Source organism: Somniosus microcephalus, chromosome 2 (genome assembly GCF_052327205.1).
Source record: "Somniosus microcephalus isolate GS21.2 chromosome 2, FLI_Smic_1.0, whole genome shotgun sequence".
In the NCBI taxonomy this organism is placed as follows: Eukaryota; Metazoa; Chordata; class Chondrichthyes; order Squaliformes; family Somniosidae; genus Somniosus; species Somniosus microcephalus.
In genome coordinates, this window is record NC_140988.1 from 186,457,937 (window position 1) to 186,475,253 (window position 17,317).

General features: G+C 43.6%; 1 protein-coding gene across 9 annotated transcripts in view; it reads left to right on the forward strand.

Annotated features, from left to right (window-relative positions):
- Nucleotides 1–17,317, forward strand: part of tbc1d19 (TBC1 domain family, member 19) — a 198,269-nt gene that overhangs the window by 118,967 nt on the left and 61,985 nt on the right. For all 9 annotated transcript variants that reach the window (XM_085968188.1, XM_085968140.1, XM_085968160.1 and 6 more), the window contains 2 exons: nt 11,544–11,618; nt 13,882–13,944. In XM_085968188.1, the coding sequence (XP_085824314.1) occupies nt 11,544–11,618; nt 13,882–13,944 (138 nt within the window). The remainder of the gene's footprint in view (nt 1–11,543; nt 11,619–13,881; nt 13,945–17,317) is intronic.

The following is a 17,317-nucleotide window of genomic DNA, read 5'->3' on the forward strand; positions in this document are numbered from 1 at the left end:
ACCACGTAGAAGGACAAGGGCAGCAGGCGCATGGGAACACCATCACCTGCAAGTTCCCCTCCAAGTTACACACCATCCTGACTTGGAAATATATCGATGTTCCTTCATCGTCGCTGGGTCAAAATCCTGGAACTCCCTCCGTAACAGGACTGTGGGAGTACCTTCACCACATGGATTGCAGCAGTTCAAGAAGGCAGCTCACCACCACCTTCTCAAGGGTAATTAGGGATGGGCAATAAATGCTGGCCTTGCCAGCGACGCCCACATCCCATGAACGAATTAAAATAAAAAAATTTTTTAATGGTGTGATAAGACTTAATTACTGCCAAAAAATCTCTCTGGCACTGAAAATTAATATTTACATTCCTTCAGATTTTAATTCAATTTGGAGATTTAAAAGAATAAATAATTTAAATTTATTTTTTAACTTTTTCATTCTGTCTCTTTGATCTCTCTTAATCCTGTCCTTCTTCCTCTCTTTATTTTGCTTTCTGTACCTGATTTGGCATTGAATTAACTATTCTAAAATACACTTCCTGGTTCAGACTTTACGTGCTTCAGTAAAGATTGTTCAATCTGATTAGTTAAGGAGATAAACAGTTGCTTGTCCTGTTCGCACAGGTCCCAGATTCCCTGCAGAGGGCATGGCACTGAAATGGATTTCTAATCACCATAGGTTTCAATGCAAAACCCCATAGAAACTCTGGGCAAGTGTAAGTGTAGGAACGGCTGGTGCTGTTCGTTTATCGCTGAACGTAAAATCCGGGCCAATATAAATTAGATTTGAACTTGCTGGAAGAGCTCAATTTTATTTTAAATGTTATGTACCGTGCACAAACAAACCCTATTTAATGGCTGTTAGCTTTGAGTAAGCTATGGGGCCAAAAAAAATCTGAGAACCCGAGAAGTAATCATTTTAGTCTTGAACCATAAATGTAGATAGACTCCACTAAAATCAACTTCTAAACAGTATTACATACATAGTTACATAGTATTTACAGCACAGAAGCCAGCCATTCGGCCCAGTTTATGCTGCACATGAACCTCCTCCCACCCTTCTTCATCTAACCCCATCAACATATCCTTAAATTCCTTTCTCCGTTATGTGTTTATCTAGCTTCCCCCTAAATGCATCAACTACTCCTTGTGGTAGCGAGCTCCACACTCTAACCACTCTCTGGGTAAAGAAGTTTTTCCTGAATTCCCTATTTGATTTATTAGTGACTATCTTATATTTATAGCCCCTAGTTCTGGTCTCCTTTGCAAGTGGAAACATCTTCTCTATGTCTACCCTATCAAACCCTTTCGTTATCTTAAAGACCTCTGTCAGGTTTGCTTTCTTCCTAGCTTATTACAGTACATTAATGATCATTATCTTGGCTACTTAAGTATAACCGACAAAATAAATACATTTGTATAAGTACAATCCATCAGAAAACATTGTCAAAGCTTGATACATTTACAACCAATAATTGAAGATATCTAAGACCTAAAATAAATAAACGTAAATCCCTATCTTAGGTAGAAAATATTTTTAGGTGCCTTGGTAAACAGTGGGGCAATACCTCAGTTTCTCACTCCTTTTGTTGACTATGTTGTCATAGCTTCTGTTGTAAGAAGTGATTGTTATCATCAAAAAGCATAACCCATCTGGTCATATTCCCAGGAGCACCTGCCAGTGTTTTGATCTCTTGACAAATGAATATTTGACTTAACGGTGGAAAAAATAAAAGAAGTTTAACCAATTTCAAGGTTATATTAATGCCTTTTTTGTCTGTACTTAAAACATTGTTGACAAGAAATCAGGCACATTTTTAAAACTACTTAATTGTAGCTTTCATCTTCTTGCTTTGGATTTTGGACCTATCTGACTACAGCTGCACAACAGAACACAAAATGACCGGAGCATCAAATGCCATGCCTTTTTAAATAATTAAATATTCAGGAACAAAATTTAATTAAATCTGAAACTCTCTTACTTTGCATTCTTTTTCAATTAGTTTCTGGCACTGAAGAATATTTTCAAATTAAGAAAGTGAACACAAATTGATTGTAGAAGTCCATGCAATTGAGACTTATCACGTCATTATTTGGGTGCTTAGACTGGAATGGACAAGTCGTATTTTTTTGTGGCGAGTTTAGTCCGTATATACGATGTCAGTACAGGAACTCCACGCCGTTCAATGTATTTGAATGGTGAGTCAAACGGCAAGATGCCGTTTTTACAAAGCTGATGGTGGGGCAACGTATCTCTGACAGCATCTTCTGAATTTTCGTGTTTAACTGCGCATGTGCGCATGCCGGAAGTTGCTGTCCAATTTGCGGATAAATAACTGAGTGCTGTTAACCTCACAATTATTTTCATAGTAAATTTTGGCCCATTGTATAACCTGCTTATGAAAGCAGTCACTGTGGCCAAACAACAACTTGTATTTATATAGTGCCTTTAATGTAGAAAAATGCACCAGCATGCTTCACAGAGACATAAGGAAAAAATCGACCAATTAGATTCAGAATTCAAGAATGTGACTAACTTTTTTCTTTTGTGTCCATTCAGAAAGTGCATTTGAAGTTTTTTCTGCAGATAGTTGCAAGCACCATAAAATTTTAGCTCATTGATTTTTTTTTATATGTACTTTAATTGGTGTGGGTTTTAATCTCATTAGCATGGATAGGGTTCAAAGAACGAAAGAACAGCATATTGTCCAAGTGCACCCTAGACCCTTTCCCAGTATACTGACTTTGAAAGTCTATCTATTAATATAGAATGATTAAAATATATAGAATGCCGAAACTATTATGTTGGAATTGAATGCTGAATATATTGTGTGATTCCTGGATGAAGTCTCCTATCTCTGAAGGATGTGAAATAAGTTTGGGCAGTCTCAAGCCAGTCATACCTTACATTTATTCATTGAATTAACCTACATCAATTATAGAGAAAAAATTACAAAAAAAGATGTGTGATGCTAAAATTCTGTGGTGCCATAATTAATGGCAGAATAAACGCCCTGTCTGAACACAAGAAGATAGTATTTAAATTCTTGAATTGTGTAATATTTATAATTTTCCTTGATAAAGAACATTTCTAGGTTCCTTCTATTTGTCTTGCAGTTTTTCTGCTCTAGCAAACCCAGTAATGAAAAACAAATGCCAGAATTCCACTAAAGTTGGTAGGTTGCAATTTTCTTATGTGGAATTTTCATGGTTTTATTACTTAGAATAGAATGATGTGAAATATATTCTTTCTTGGAACTTAATTTACAGAGCGAGCTGAAGGTCTGTTTAAATCAAGATACGGTTAAAGTGGAAAATTCTCCAATTTTCATAGGTTGATAAATATTTCATGATTTAAATGAAATGGGGAAGGAGATTTGAGTATGTAACTGTTTCAGTAAATAGTTGGTAACCGAAGTGACCATTTGATATCCTTTTAAGGAGTTGCTGACACTATACTAGTAAAGATTGGGGTTTGGAGAAAGGTCATTGATCTTTTGAAAAGAATTTTTAGTATTTCTGTGCTCCCGACCTCTCCCTCTCCGGGTGGGTTAACTGGTGATTGTATCAGTTTTGAAAAATAAATCTGCAATGCAGAAATGCTGACTTTAAAAATCTTAATTTAGTTGTTGTGTTGTAGCCGGTTTAAAAATGGTTAATTCCAATGAAGGTGATGTTGCACGTTTGTATTTAAGAGCTATACTTGCTGAAGTCGGATTGTTTAGCATTAATAGCTTCCCAGTTTTCTGTATTCAATTTATTCATGTTTTGGTAATTTTTGTTGGTCCAATCAAATTCAGTGAGTGAATTTTTTTGTTGTTGAAGTTTATTGAATATAACTTCAATTGTAATATTCATCATCATATTGTTGAACTTATTTATTGGTTAAAATTCTAAAAAAAGTAAGGCAGCGTCTCATTTAAAATGAATCACTGTTCATAAATCAAACCTCATAAATCAAACTTCAATAAATCATAATGTACATTTTCAAATTCTCATTCAGAAATTTTACAATCAATTTTGTTCCTCTTCACTTGCTGTAATTATGGTTCTGTGGAGCTTACGTTTCTTTCCGAATGCTTCACTGAGCAAAACTTGTGTGAAGGGGTGCCACACTATAAGCAGCTTGACAACTGCTTCAGTAACTGATTACTTATTATTTTCACATGAACTGATATTTAAACAAGACACCTGAGTGAATGACAAAAATCAACATTGGAGATTACATTGTGGACTTAATATCAAGTAAATGACACAAGTCATCAGGAAGGCTTTATATTCGGGCTTAGCTTTTTGTAAGTCAGAGAATTGCTAAAAAGGCACAAATCTTTCTTTGATAGCTAGCAGTTTCTATATCAGAGTAGCAATGGCCACAGTATTACAGGACTTTGCAACATCTAGGTCAAGCATGATGGTATGTTTGGCTTCTCTATAAACTTTTATCTGCATGTCAACAGTTCTGGGTACCTATGCATCGCAAGAGATTTCAGTTGTCATGCAAAGCTGAACACTGTAAATATTGGACTTTTGGCTGCTGTCTGTCAGGCAGATATTTTTCATACATTTGGGTGTATTCTGGCACCTGCTTGGCTCCAGGAGTTCTGTTCTGGAAAACGTTATCAGTGCGATCATCAGTTTGATTACACTAACTCCAGACTTCATTGCAGGTCCAAATTTGTGAACATCATCTTTTTCATCCTTTCATTTTCTTTTGAATCTAGTTATTGTCTCAATAAGGGATATGTGTCTTGGTTCTTAAATCTGGCATTTGTCTGGAATTGCAACTATTCAAGTATTTGGGCTGGTTTAACATGATATTATTGTTATACAGCAATACTTGCATAACAAATATATCTTTACCAGTGAAATTAGGATTATACCTCAGCAACAACTTGCACTTATAGTGCCTTTAATGTAGTAAAACGTCCCAAGGCGCTTCACAGGAGTGTTATCAGACAAAATTTGTCACCAAGCCACATGAGATATTAGGATGGGTGACCAAAAGCTTGGTTAAACAGGTAGGTTGTAAGAAGCGTCTTCTATAGTCTCACGTAGTCTTCAAAAGTTTAGGATCTGCGTAATATCTGTATAGGGATTTAGGATTTCACAAAGCTTTAATGAGCCTGGCATTGTGCTGTCAGTGATCAGAAGCAGTGTGCAAGTGATCTACACTGAAGGGAAAATATAAACATGATGAATCTCTTGGTGATGTAATTCCTGGTGTAATTGTGCAGGCAACTGTGATGAACTTCGAAACTTCAGAAAATCAGGTGATGTATAATGGGTGGCTGATCGATATTGCCCATTTTACACTATCGCCCAAAGTCAAAATGAACCACCTTGCATGCAAAGCCATGCGTAATTGACTTGTATATTTATTACATACATAGATTTTATTACATAGAATATACAGCATAGAAACAGGCCATTTGCCCTAACTTAATAGACACTAGTAGATTTGCTGTGGCATTGCCCACTGCAAGTCAGAGAATGTATTTACCAGGGAGATAGAACAGGTGGACATGATAGCAGATGATGCAATTAGTAATGAGATAACTGTATTTAAAATAGAGGCGATATATTAAATAAACTAATTAAACTCAAAGAGGATAAAGCCCCTGGTCCGGACGGATTACATCCACGCATTTTAAAAGAATCTAGGGAAGAGATAGCAGAGGCATTACTACAAATATTTAATAATTTGTTAGAACAAGGTGTCGTGCCAGAGGACTGGCGGATAGCTAATGTAATACCTATATTTAAGAAGGGAAATAGAACATGTCCAGGAAACTATAGACCAGTCAGCTTAACATCGGTGGTAGGATAAATAATGGAATCCCTACTAAAGGAGAAAATAGAAGAATATCTAGAAACCAAAAATATAATAATGAATAGTCAGCATGGATTACAAAAGGGAAATGATAGCAAAATACTGCAGATGCTGGAAATCCGAAATAACAACAGAAAATGCTGGAAAAACTCAGCAGGCCAGGCAACATCCGTGGAGAGAAATTAGAGTTGACATTTCGGGTCTAACCCTTTTTCAAAACTGGAAAGGAAATAAAATAGATCGAAGGCAGGGCTGGGATAGAACAAAAGAAGTAAAGAGGTATTCGAAACCAGACGAGATGGTAATAGGACAGTGGAGACAAAAGACGGCTCAGATTAGGTGTGAAGTGTACAGGCAGGATGAGAGACAGCTGCCGTGTGGGAGAGAGAGAAAAAAAGGAAAGGGTGGGGGGGGGGGGGGAAGGGAAGACCCAAAACAAAGGGGTGGAAAAAAATATAAGTAAAAATGTAATAGGGGCCGAGGTTATGATCTGAAATTGTTGAACTCGATATTGAGTCCGGTTTGCAGCCTTCCGGACTCAATATCGAGTTCAACAATTTCAGATCATAACCTCGGCCCCTATTACATTTTTACTTATTTTTTTCCATCCCTTTGTTTTGGGTCTTCCCTTTTCCCCCCCCCCCCCCCCCCTTTCCTTTTTTTTTCTCTCTCCCACATGGCAGCTGTCTCTCATCCTGCCAGTACACTTCACACCTAATCTGAGCCGTCTTTTGTCTCCACTGTCCTATTACCATCTCGTCTGGTTTCGAATACCTCTTTAATTCTTTTGTTCTGTCCCAGCCCTGCCTTTCGATCTATTTTATTTCCTTTCCAGTTTTGAAAAAGGGTTAGACCCGAAACGTCAACTCTAATTTCTCTCCACGGATGTTGCCTGGCCTGCTGAGTTTTTCCAGCATTTTCTGTTGTTATTTCGGATTTCAAAAGGGAAAGTCTTGCTTGATGAACTTCATTGAATTTTTTGTAGAGGTAACAGAGAGAGTAGACAAGAGTGATGCAGTAGATGTAATTTATCTAGATTTTTCTAAGGCTTTCAATAAGGTACCACATAGTAGACTAATTCATGAATAAGGTCAGAGACTGCGGAGGCAGGGGACAAGTAGCAGAATGGATATCTAGCTGGCTTCAAGTCAGAAAGCAGAGAGTAGGGGTAAAGGGTAGCTATTCAGAGTGGCAGAAGGTGTGAAGTGGTACTCCACCAGGATCAGTGCTGGGACCACTGTTGTTCACAATTTATATTAATGATTTAGATTTTGGAATCAAAAACACAATTTCTAAATTTGCAGATGACACCAAATTTGGCAGGGGGGAGGGATAGTCAATACTGAGGAGGACTGCAACAAATTACAGGAAGACGTTAATAAACTTGATGAATGGGCATATAATTGGCAAATGAATTTCAGCACAGCTAAATGTGAGGTAATACATTTTGGTAGGAAGAACTTGGAGGGTGGGAGTCTGGGTGAGGGAGAGGACCAAAGGGATCTTGGAGTACAAATGGCCTGTTTCTGTGTTGTATATCCTATGTAATGTGCCCTCTCTGACTTTGTGTTGCTGTCCATCTTTCCTCCTCCGATTCTGTCTCTATCTATCTTGTCTCTTCTGCTATTCTCCCATAACTCTTTTTGCTTCCCTCTCTGTCTTTTTCTTTCCTTTCCCTTTGGGTGGGAGGTGAAGAGTGACGTGGCAAGGAAAGGAGCCGCTAAGGGCAGTAGGCGGCATTGCAGGTAAATGTTGCGGGGAAAAGTTGCCCCTCAGCAGTTCCCTTTCCCCTCTCCCAAATCACTTTTTCTACCCCATCATGTCCCTTACACCTTCACCTTTCCACTATCCACTCCCCTTCCTTTCACATTCTTACTCATCACTACTCTATCTCTTTCCTTTCACCTTGCTCTACTGTCACTCACCTCACCCTTAACCCTCTATCCAGTTTCCCTCACTCCCTCCAGGGTAGTTGGCAAGAGGCCCGAGGCCCTTTCACCCTCAACAAGTTTCTCTCTTCATTTCCCCAACCCTCCCTTCCTATTCGTTTGCTTCAAAGAGGCTTTGATTGCTGTCAAACTGCAGATCAAATGAGAATGAGGCAAGAAACTGCCTGTCTGCCTTTCTTTCTATTTTAAACTATTTTTTCCTTCTCTCTCCATACATGTTAGAAATTAGAATCTATGTCTCACAGGTGTTAACATTAACATTTGACCTTTTTTAACCATCAACAAAACACAGCTGAGGTAATTTATTGGCATGAAAAAAATTCCAAAGGTATTATGGGAGCCCAGTGGCCACATTACGTAATCATTGACGAGTTTACATAGGCATTTCCCAGTCTATTTGTGGACATGGGGATTTATAATGGCAGAAGTTGACACAAATAGTGTGAAAATAGGTCAAGTGGTGCAGATGGTAAGTGTGTGCAGCTGCAAGATTTTTTTATACATCTATCACAAAAGATTAACCTTGTTCAGATGCTGTATGGGTAATTAGCTATGAAAAACAGAATGTAAAGGGGAATATTTCATTCTGTGTATTAGAGCCTTTTAGTAAGAAAGCGTTAAAGAAAAAGGCACACCCTTTCTGCTTTCAAATAATTGTCTTTTTCAGGTGAATTAATGATTTGTATTGTAATCCATTTATTTCTGAAATGCTGATTTGGGGTCATGATCTATAATATTTTAAAACCTTAATTCTGAGGAGGGACCACTTAAGTCTGTAGGAAATACACTTATAATAAAGAATCATGATATTAATTAAGTGAAGTATGAGCTTATACCAAGTATTGTGAGCAAATGCCAAACAGATTGAATTGTATGACATTCTTTCCATTTGAACCCAGACAGTGGTATTATTTCATTAGCTTCTGTACTTTTAGTTTTCAAGGATGATTGCTATGATTGTAATTTATTGGTTTCCTAAATTCATTTGAGATTTGATCTGTAATATACTTCCATAGCGTCACTGCAATGTGATTAGGCCATACAAAATGAATTTATAAAGTGACATCTGTTGTATATAGTATATGATGAAGAGTAAGAAGAAAACGTGAATCGTGTGCACTTAGAATGTTTGACATATTACAAGTATTACAGTCAAATTGCAGTGAAAATCATTCTTTACACACCATGATTGTACTGTATTGAGTTATTTCTTTCAATTTCCTTGCTTCGGATTTAGTATTCTAAAAACAGCCATTGTTTCAAACCTGTGACGAATGATATACCAGAACTGGTCATCAAAAGAAAGACTTGCATTTATATAGCGCCTTTCATGACCACCGGATGTCCTAAAGCGCTTTACAGCCAATAAAGTACTTTTTGAAGTGTAATCGCTGTTGTAATGTAGGAAATGTGGCAGCCAATTTGCGCACAGCAAGCTCCCACAAACAGCAATGTGATGATAACCACATAATCTGTTTTTTTAGTGATGTTGATTGAGAGATAAATATCGACCCAGGACTTCAGGGATAACTCTGCAAGAATTACACAAAGAGCATATCGAAGTTTAAAAAAAAAAAAAAAAAAAAAAAAAAATTTTGAATAGATACTTGTCTGTCCAGTTTATATAACACTAGCAGGGGGGGCCCGGCATTGCCAGGGCAGTTTAGAGGGCCGCACGGTTGACGGCCGGCCGCTGCCGCTCCCCCGCTCTGTGTCTCGGGCCGAGCGGTTGATGGCCGCTCCCCCGCTCTGTGTCTCGGGCCGAGCGGTTGTGAGGCCCGGCCCGAGTGACCCCAACTCACCTCCCGCTCCGGCGGGCCGACGCAGCTGCCCCGCTCGCTGTTGAGGAAAAGCAGGGGAAAAAATGGCGGCGAAGTTTCGGGAGGCTGCAGGATTAGGTCCCGCCCGTGACGCACCGATTGTTCAACCATCAGGTCACTGAACTGTAGGATTGGTCAACCATCATGTCACTCAACGCTAATGAGCGGTAGGATTGGTCAACCGCTAATGAGCGGATTTTTGAACTTTTTTTGTATACTGGCCGAACAATTTTTGTCTGACCAAAAAGTAAATACGCCTATGACACTCCCCTGATCATCAGCTTTCTTTTGATATAACATATGTGTAGGTACGCTCTATAACTTTTGAGTGTATAGCAGACAGACTGCTTTATTTATATATCTATCTATCTATCTATCTATCTTCTTCTCTACTATATAAATCGGTACTTCTGTCTATCTGTCATTCTGTCTGTCATCGCGTGTGCGTCTGTCGGGTATGCGCTCAAAAGTTACAGGGCGTACCTACGCGCGCGTTACCTCCAAAGAAAGCTTACGCTTCCGAGACGGTTTTAAGCGTATTTACGTTTCGGCCGGGATAAAATCACGCACGCGGTATCCGAAAAACCTTAACATTCCGCTCATTAGCATCTCATTATCCGCTCATTAGCGACAGAGTGACCTCGAGCTCGACCAATCGTACGCCGGGTTGCTGGCGTGTGCCGCCGGGCCAATCGGTGCGTGTGTGGCCGGGCCTTATCGTTCTGAACCGAGGTGAGTCGCCGCCATCTTGATTCCAAACTTTTCCTTTTTCCCGCTTTCTGCGTCTTAAAAAAAAACATTGCTTTTAAAACACACATTGTTTTTAAAAAAAATGATTTAGAAAGTAATTAACTTATCTAATCTCATTAATTTTCCTACCTTTCCCCGTTTTTCCAGGTAGGCCTAGAAGCCTCGGCGTCTCCTCCGCACCCGCGCCCGAGCTAGGCACCTCCCGGCCCCACTCGAAGCCTGGAGGGCCGAGCCTCAGCCCAGCGCCGCTAAGGTGCGCGCGCAGCAGGAGCTGAGACGCGGCGTCTCTCTCTGGCTCGGCCGGGGGGCGGGGCTTGCTGAGCGTCAAGCGTTACCCTGGCAACCGGGCCCGCCGGCCGTCTCACACAGCCGCAATCGGCGGTCTTCACCTCGGGGGGGGGGGCCGCGACCCTCGGGGGGGTGGGGGGCTGCCGCGCGCGCGCAGCAGGAGCAGCTGAGCCGCGGCGTCTCTCTGGCTCGGCCCGGGGGCGGGGCTTGGTCAGCGTCACGGTTACCCTGGCAACCGGGCCCTCCGGCCGTCTCGCACAGCCGCAATGTTGAAACCAGCTCGGGAGGCTGGTGCTCGGAAGATCGCGCCTCCGGAGTTCGGTGCTTGGTTGGTGGGGGGGGGGGGGCGAGCCTCGGGGGTGGGTGGGTGGCGGGCGAGCCTCGGGGGTGGGGGGTGGGGGTGCGAGTCTCGGGGGGCCAACCTCTGGAGTTCGGGGGGTGGGGATCAGGGGGCTCGGGAGTTTGGGGGGACGGGGATCAGGGGGCTCATGGACTCTTCCCCCCCCTCCTCTCTCTTCCTCCCCTCCCTCCCCCCGCCCCTTCTTCCCCCCTCCTCTCTCCTTCTCCCCTCCCCCTCCTCTCTCCTTCTCCCCTCCCCCCGCCCCTCCCCTCCCCGCCCTCCCCCTCCACCTCCCCCCCTCCTCCCCTCCCCCCCCTCCCCTCCCTCTCTTCCCCCCCAGTCACTCTCTCTCTTCCCCCCCAGTCGCTCTCTCTCTTCCCCCCCAGTCGCGCTCTCACTCTCTTCCAACAACAACATGCCCTCGAAAAAGCCTCGGCACCGCCGGGCACTTCAGCTAGTATAATAATAATAGATATGCAAGATGTTTTGAACTTCATATTAGTAAAACTTCTAAATGCATTACCTTTCAGTGATTAAAGCATCAACTGCAATGTTTTCTATATTCACAGGATTCTTTATATTATGAACAACTGAAATCAAATGTGATTCAACATGATCTTTTAGTCGACAGCCTCATCTACAAGGTATGCAAAAAAATATTTTCCTTTTCCCACCAATGGCACCATGGGCCTAGACTCTCCGGCAAGCTGGTGCCTGTGGTGTCCTGTGCCCCTGCCCTGGCTCCTGCACCTGTGTGCCCAGTGACTCTCGCATGCAGACCCCTCCTCTAACCTAGCTTCTAATGTCCGCATAGTGTCAGTCTCTTAGCTGGTCGCTGCGAGAGTGAGCTCAAGTGACGGTGCATCTTCATTATCGCTCTATTCATCTTCCTCCACTGGTGACGTGAAGTTAAAAAGGGACAAGGGTTTGGTTGTGGTGTGGGGAGAGCAGAGAGGTAGAAGTGTGTGCTGACAGCATCTGCAGTTTCTCATTCAGAGTGTGGGGTGACTGAGAAGTGAGAGGAGGGAAGGAGGATTAGGTATGCAGACATTCTGCTACGCAATTCCTCCAGAGTCACCAGTGGCCACGACCTCCGCTTTGCCCCTTCCCATTATGGACAGCACCATCTCCTCAAGGGGAGAAATGGGTGTGCAGTCTCACTGTTCCTCCACCAGTGGCAGTCTGCTGTCCCGTATTATGCGCCACCTTCTGCAAGAAAGAGGGAAGTGTGTTAGTGAGAGTCTTGCGATATGTTTGGCTGATGTGGCTGTCATGGTTGAATAGCTGGCAGTGTGCAATTCCCATGCCCGTTTTCCTGCACTATCAAATTTAACCCCCACTAAGTACTACTGCAGAGATATTTAACAAAGAAAGATATTTTTTGATTCGATTGAAAAATAAAGACATGTATTTTTGAGCTATATCCATTCAATATTTAAGTATTTTTTAAAAGTGGGGTTTTCAAGTATTTAGGAACATTGCAAGGGATGCTGGGGTGTAGTTTTCTCATGTTTCCAAATCCATTGTGCCAAACTAACAATGCTGTTATATTTGTAAAAGTTACTCCAATTTATAATTCCATTTTTTTTAATGGAAAATCATCAGAAATTCTGAATGGTTGTTCACCAAGCGTGGTGTTTCCTAGGTGCATGACACTAAATGAAAACTCATTCCATTATTAAAAAATTGTGGGATTGTAGAGACTGTATAGGCTATAAATATTGTACCTCATTTACTGCATGTTTCTGTACAGACAGACTGATTTTTCGACTCACAATTTTCTTTGAATCATCCTTGATGAGCGATTGGCACCAGCTGCTGAATCTGTTCTGCAAAATTTAACATTTTTCCTTGTTAATTATCCCACTGAAATAATTAAAGTGGCACTGAATTCTGTATCAGTAAGATTCATTTGAATGGTATGTTCACCAAATAAATATGAGCCTCTGCGATAGTATTATGGTGCTGCTGAGTTGTGCAAAATTCTGATTGTTAATTTGTTTTTCACCACAAGCATTTAATTCTTTCCCCAAAGCATGTAGCTGATTAATTTTTAATGCTGTATTATATTTATTTTCACATATTTGGACATTGTTTTTAATATAATAAAATACCTGAAAATCCACAGTCCTTCTGGCGTACTTCTGCCATAACCCCCCTCCTCCCCCCACACCCCCGGGAGGAAGCAACCAACTGTTATTTCCCTCGGGGGTCTGTGATACGCTCTCTCTCATTTCCCCCCACCCCCAGAGCGGGCACATTTTGGCTTCATTGGGCACCGTAGATGTACTCCATAGTGACACTGGTAACTGTCTTTTGGCATGCAAAGTAGAGAATCTCCCCCAACCCCAGAAAGTTTGCCAGGGCTCATTGGTGGAGGTTCTTCGAAGATGTCTCTCGCCACTTACACCAATATGTGCCTTTCCCACCCACCAACCCTCTGCAGATTTATGACTCCAGAGTGCCTATATTTTACCATTTATGAATGTAATGCCAAAAAAGTCAAGTGAATCTTCTATACATGTTAAAGCTTTACTGTAAAACTGACAGTTACAAGATTTCAAATGAGTTCTGATTGCAAGTGTTGACTGTCCATTAACTGGAGTAGTTTTTGATATTCTTTCCTGGGAGAAATAGATGTTACTGACGTTCAGCACTGTTTGCTTTCACGTCAGAGCTGGGTTCCAATCTAGCCCAGATTGATTTAATGCTTCAACTCATTTGAGAGTGTTTGATGCCAGAAATTTTAAAATAATCTCTTTCTCAGCATGGATATCTCTCATGGTGGAAGCTCACGCCCTATCTCTCCCCCACCCCTCTCCCCGAAAAAGGATAATTTATTGATCAATTGAAAAAAATTGTGGAGAGATTTTGTTATTTTCTGACATTTCCCTTCTTTTGTTCTAGGATGTGAAGCTAACAGCTAGCAATGATGATTACTATTTTGTATTTGAAGATTATTTGTATCAGGTCAGTTGAAATGTTTCAGATGAATCCATGTGCAGTGGATCCAGTATGTACAAAGGAATAGAATGCTTAATTTCATTACTGCCATTCTTTTTAGAGGACATTTTAATGGGAAGTGTTGCGAGATTAAAAAATGCAAATAAGAAAAAAGATGTAGACTTTATGTTTAGGCTCTTTGCATAAGCCTTTTGTATTCTTTTAAGAATATGATTTTTTTAAAGTTTTTGGGCTAGAAATTCAGTAGGCTTTGCGCCCAGTTTTCGCCCAAAGAGGGCTTTTACGCCACTTGCTGAGCTTTCCCCGATATTCAGCGCTGCGGTAATGGCGGCGTTAGCCAGTAGCGCTGCGCTGCCACCGATGACGTCATCGGTGTGCGCAGTGCCCCGCTACCGGCCCGACCGCCATATTGAGTTGCGGCCGCCTCTTCCGCGGCGGCCGCAAACAGCGACCAGAAAACGGGGCCGAACTGATGCGGTAGTGGGGCGAGTTAAGGCAGAGGTGCGGCCGGCCGCTTTTTCGGCGGCCGCCTGCCCGCACCTCCTTCCCCGGCCTCCTCCACGCCCCCCCCCCCCCCCCCGCGTCATTGCCGGCTGTTTTCCGGGAGCCCGGCACTTCTCCGTGGTGCCGGGCTCATTTGCCGGCACTAGCGAGCGGCGATCTCGCTGTTGCAGGCACCTCCCCCTTAAGAGAGGGAGGAAGGCCTGCAGTACCGCAGCCTGCCGCTCCGCAGCGGGTGGCGCTGCGGCACCTAGCGCGCCGATATTCAGTTTCAGTGCCCCAAGCGGGGGCGCCGAAACCCTTGATTTGCGGCCGGCTTCGACTTGGGGCGCTGAAACTGAATTTCCGGTGGGCACAAGTGGCTCCGCGCGCAGTGGTAGTTTCTGGGCGCGAGCGAGCTGGCCGCCCCAAACTCAATTTCTAGGCCTTTAAGTCTATAATATTTATAAAGATACTTTTTAAAATGTTGTTATAAAGTAAAGCTTTCACGGCATTTTTACTGCAGTAACTAGTTTAGGATGGATATCTGCAGTTTGGATTCAATCAGGCAGCTGTTGATACTGTCTGGTCTTTAGCTCAGGAGAGAGCTCTGCACCGAGCTCTTCTCCCAGTGGTTACAATGTAATTGTTTAGAGAGTGTGGGCTGGAGCAGCTGCCTTGTCTAAACATTTAACTCAACTTCAGGTAAACTTACGAATTGTTCAGGAGGCTCAAATGACCCTTCTGAGCACTTTTTAAAACTGATTTGACATCAAATTGGAGTTACATTCCATTTGATATCAAGCCAAAGGTGTGGGAGACTGTCTGCCACGCGGCTCTCTGCATCGTGAGGGCCCCGAACCAGTTCCTGCATCTTCTCTTCGGAGCCAGGACAGGCCCTCACTCTGGAATTATACTGCAATTTTAAGCATTGCTACAAAGCAACAAACACTTTGTATCTATATCTATAAAGCGGCTCTTCTGTCTGTCCCGATGTCTGTCTGTCTGTTCTCTATACGTTTGAAAGTTACAGAGCGTACCGACGCGCGCGTCGCCTCAAAAGAAAGCTTGCGATTCCGGACCGGTCATAGGCGTATTTACATTTCGGCTGGACAAAAATCCCGCCCGCGGTATCCCAAAAACTTTCAGCGTTCCGCTCATTAGCATCTCATTAGCGACCGTGTGACGTCGAGGTCGACCAATCGGACGGCGGGTTCCTTCCTACAGTTGAGTGTCGAGTGACTCGACGATTGACCAATCCTACGCTTCGGTGACCTGACCGGTCGACCAATCGGTGCGTGTGTGGGCGGGCCTTATCCTTCTGAACCGAGGTGAGTGGCCGCCGTCTTGATTTTTCACGATTTTTTCCCCACACTTTCAGTGTGTTAGGGAAGTAAGGTAAATATTTGAATTATGTGTTAGGGAATTAACTAACAATTTATTTGAGTTTTATATTGTGTTTAGCAACCCCCCCCCCCTCTTCCTCACCCTCGCGCAGGGGGGACTCGGGGCCTGAAGCTCAAAAAATTTCTCTCTCTCTCTCTCTTTCTTCCCTCTCTCTCCTTCTCCTCTTCCCTCTCTCCTCTTCCCTCTCTCTCCTTCTCCTCTTCCCTCTCTGTCTCTCTCTACTTCCCCCTCTCAGGTTTCACGGTGTCGCGGACGGAGCGCGGGCGGGCCGCCCGAAGTTTCCCGCTCGCTAATGGCCGCCAAGCCGCCCTTGCCTGCTCCCCGCGGGCCGCCCGCACTGACCGCGCATGCGCCGCCCGCACTGACCGCGCATGCGCCGCCCGCACTGACCGCGCATGCGCCGACCGCGCATGCGCCGCCCGCCCACAGCAGCCGTCCATCAGCCGCGCGGTACGCGGGGGACCTCCGCTCCGGTCCGTCCCGGCTTCAAAACCCGACCGCGCCTTAAGCGCTAGGCCCCCGCACGGCCGCTATCGCAACGGCACCGGACCTCAGGCGCTAGGCAGGGGGAGGGGCCGGAGAGAGGGACAGAGGGGAGCGGGGGAGTGGGGGAGGGGAGGGGGTGGGCGAGGGGAGGGGGTGGGGGAGGGTAGGTGTGGGGGAGGGGAGGGAGACGGGAGGGGAGGGAGAGGAGGGGAGGGGAGGGAGAGGAGGGGAGGGAGAGAGGGGAGGGAGAGGAGGGGAGGGAGAGAGGGGAGGGGAGGGAGGGATAGGACAGGGAGAGGACATGACAGGGAGAGGGGGCACACACGGGCAGGGAGACCAAGCGCCCCAAAATTGCCCTCGCAACGCGGGGCTCCCCAGCTAGTATCAGTATAAATGCACACTTTATTGCCCAACAAAAAGGATAGATGGAATCTCTGTTAATTGTCTCATCTGGCAAATTGTACCAGTGATGCAGTATCCTGGGATGTTGATACAGGAAACTTTGGTTTATCCGGAGGTTGTACGTCCGGAATACTCGATCTAACGGCAAAAATCAGGAGCCGTTTTCTATAAGTTTTTTTAGTTCTGGTTCGTTTTTTTTCCCCAGTCAGGCACTGCAAGGTCTGTAGCTATAGCAACAGCTTCAGCTAGAGACACTTGCAGCTGCAGCCGACTCTTTAGAAGCTGTTGCTAAGCAACAGTGTTTGTTGTCAGATACGGAGATGAAAACCTCCGTATGCTTCAACATTAACTTTGTATGTCTGGCAGTTTTGATAGATCGGCAACCCGTCGGTGCCGGATATCACAAAGTTTCCTGTATTTGTTATGAACTTGGAGGAGTTATAACTCAACCTGCTGTTCCAAACTTCTACCAGCTAAGGAAATGGTGCCCATAGATATCTAAAACTCTTATAAATATTAAATAATGACATTTTTGCGTTAGAAAATGTAACTAAACAAATGCGCTAGGGAAAAGTTCTTTATGTTTTGATGTAAGTTCTAGCCT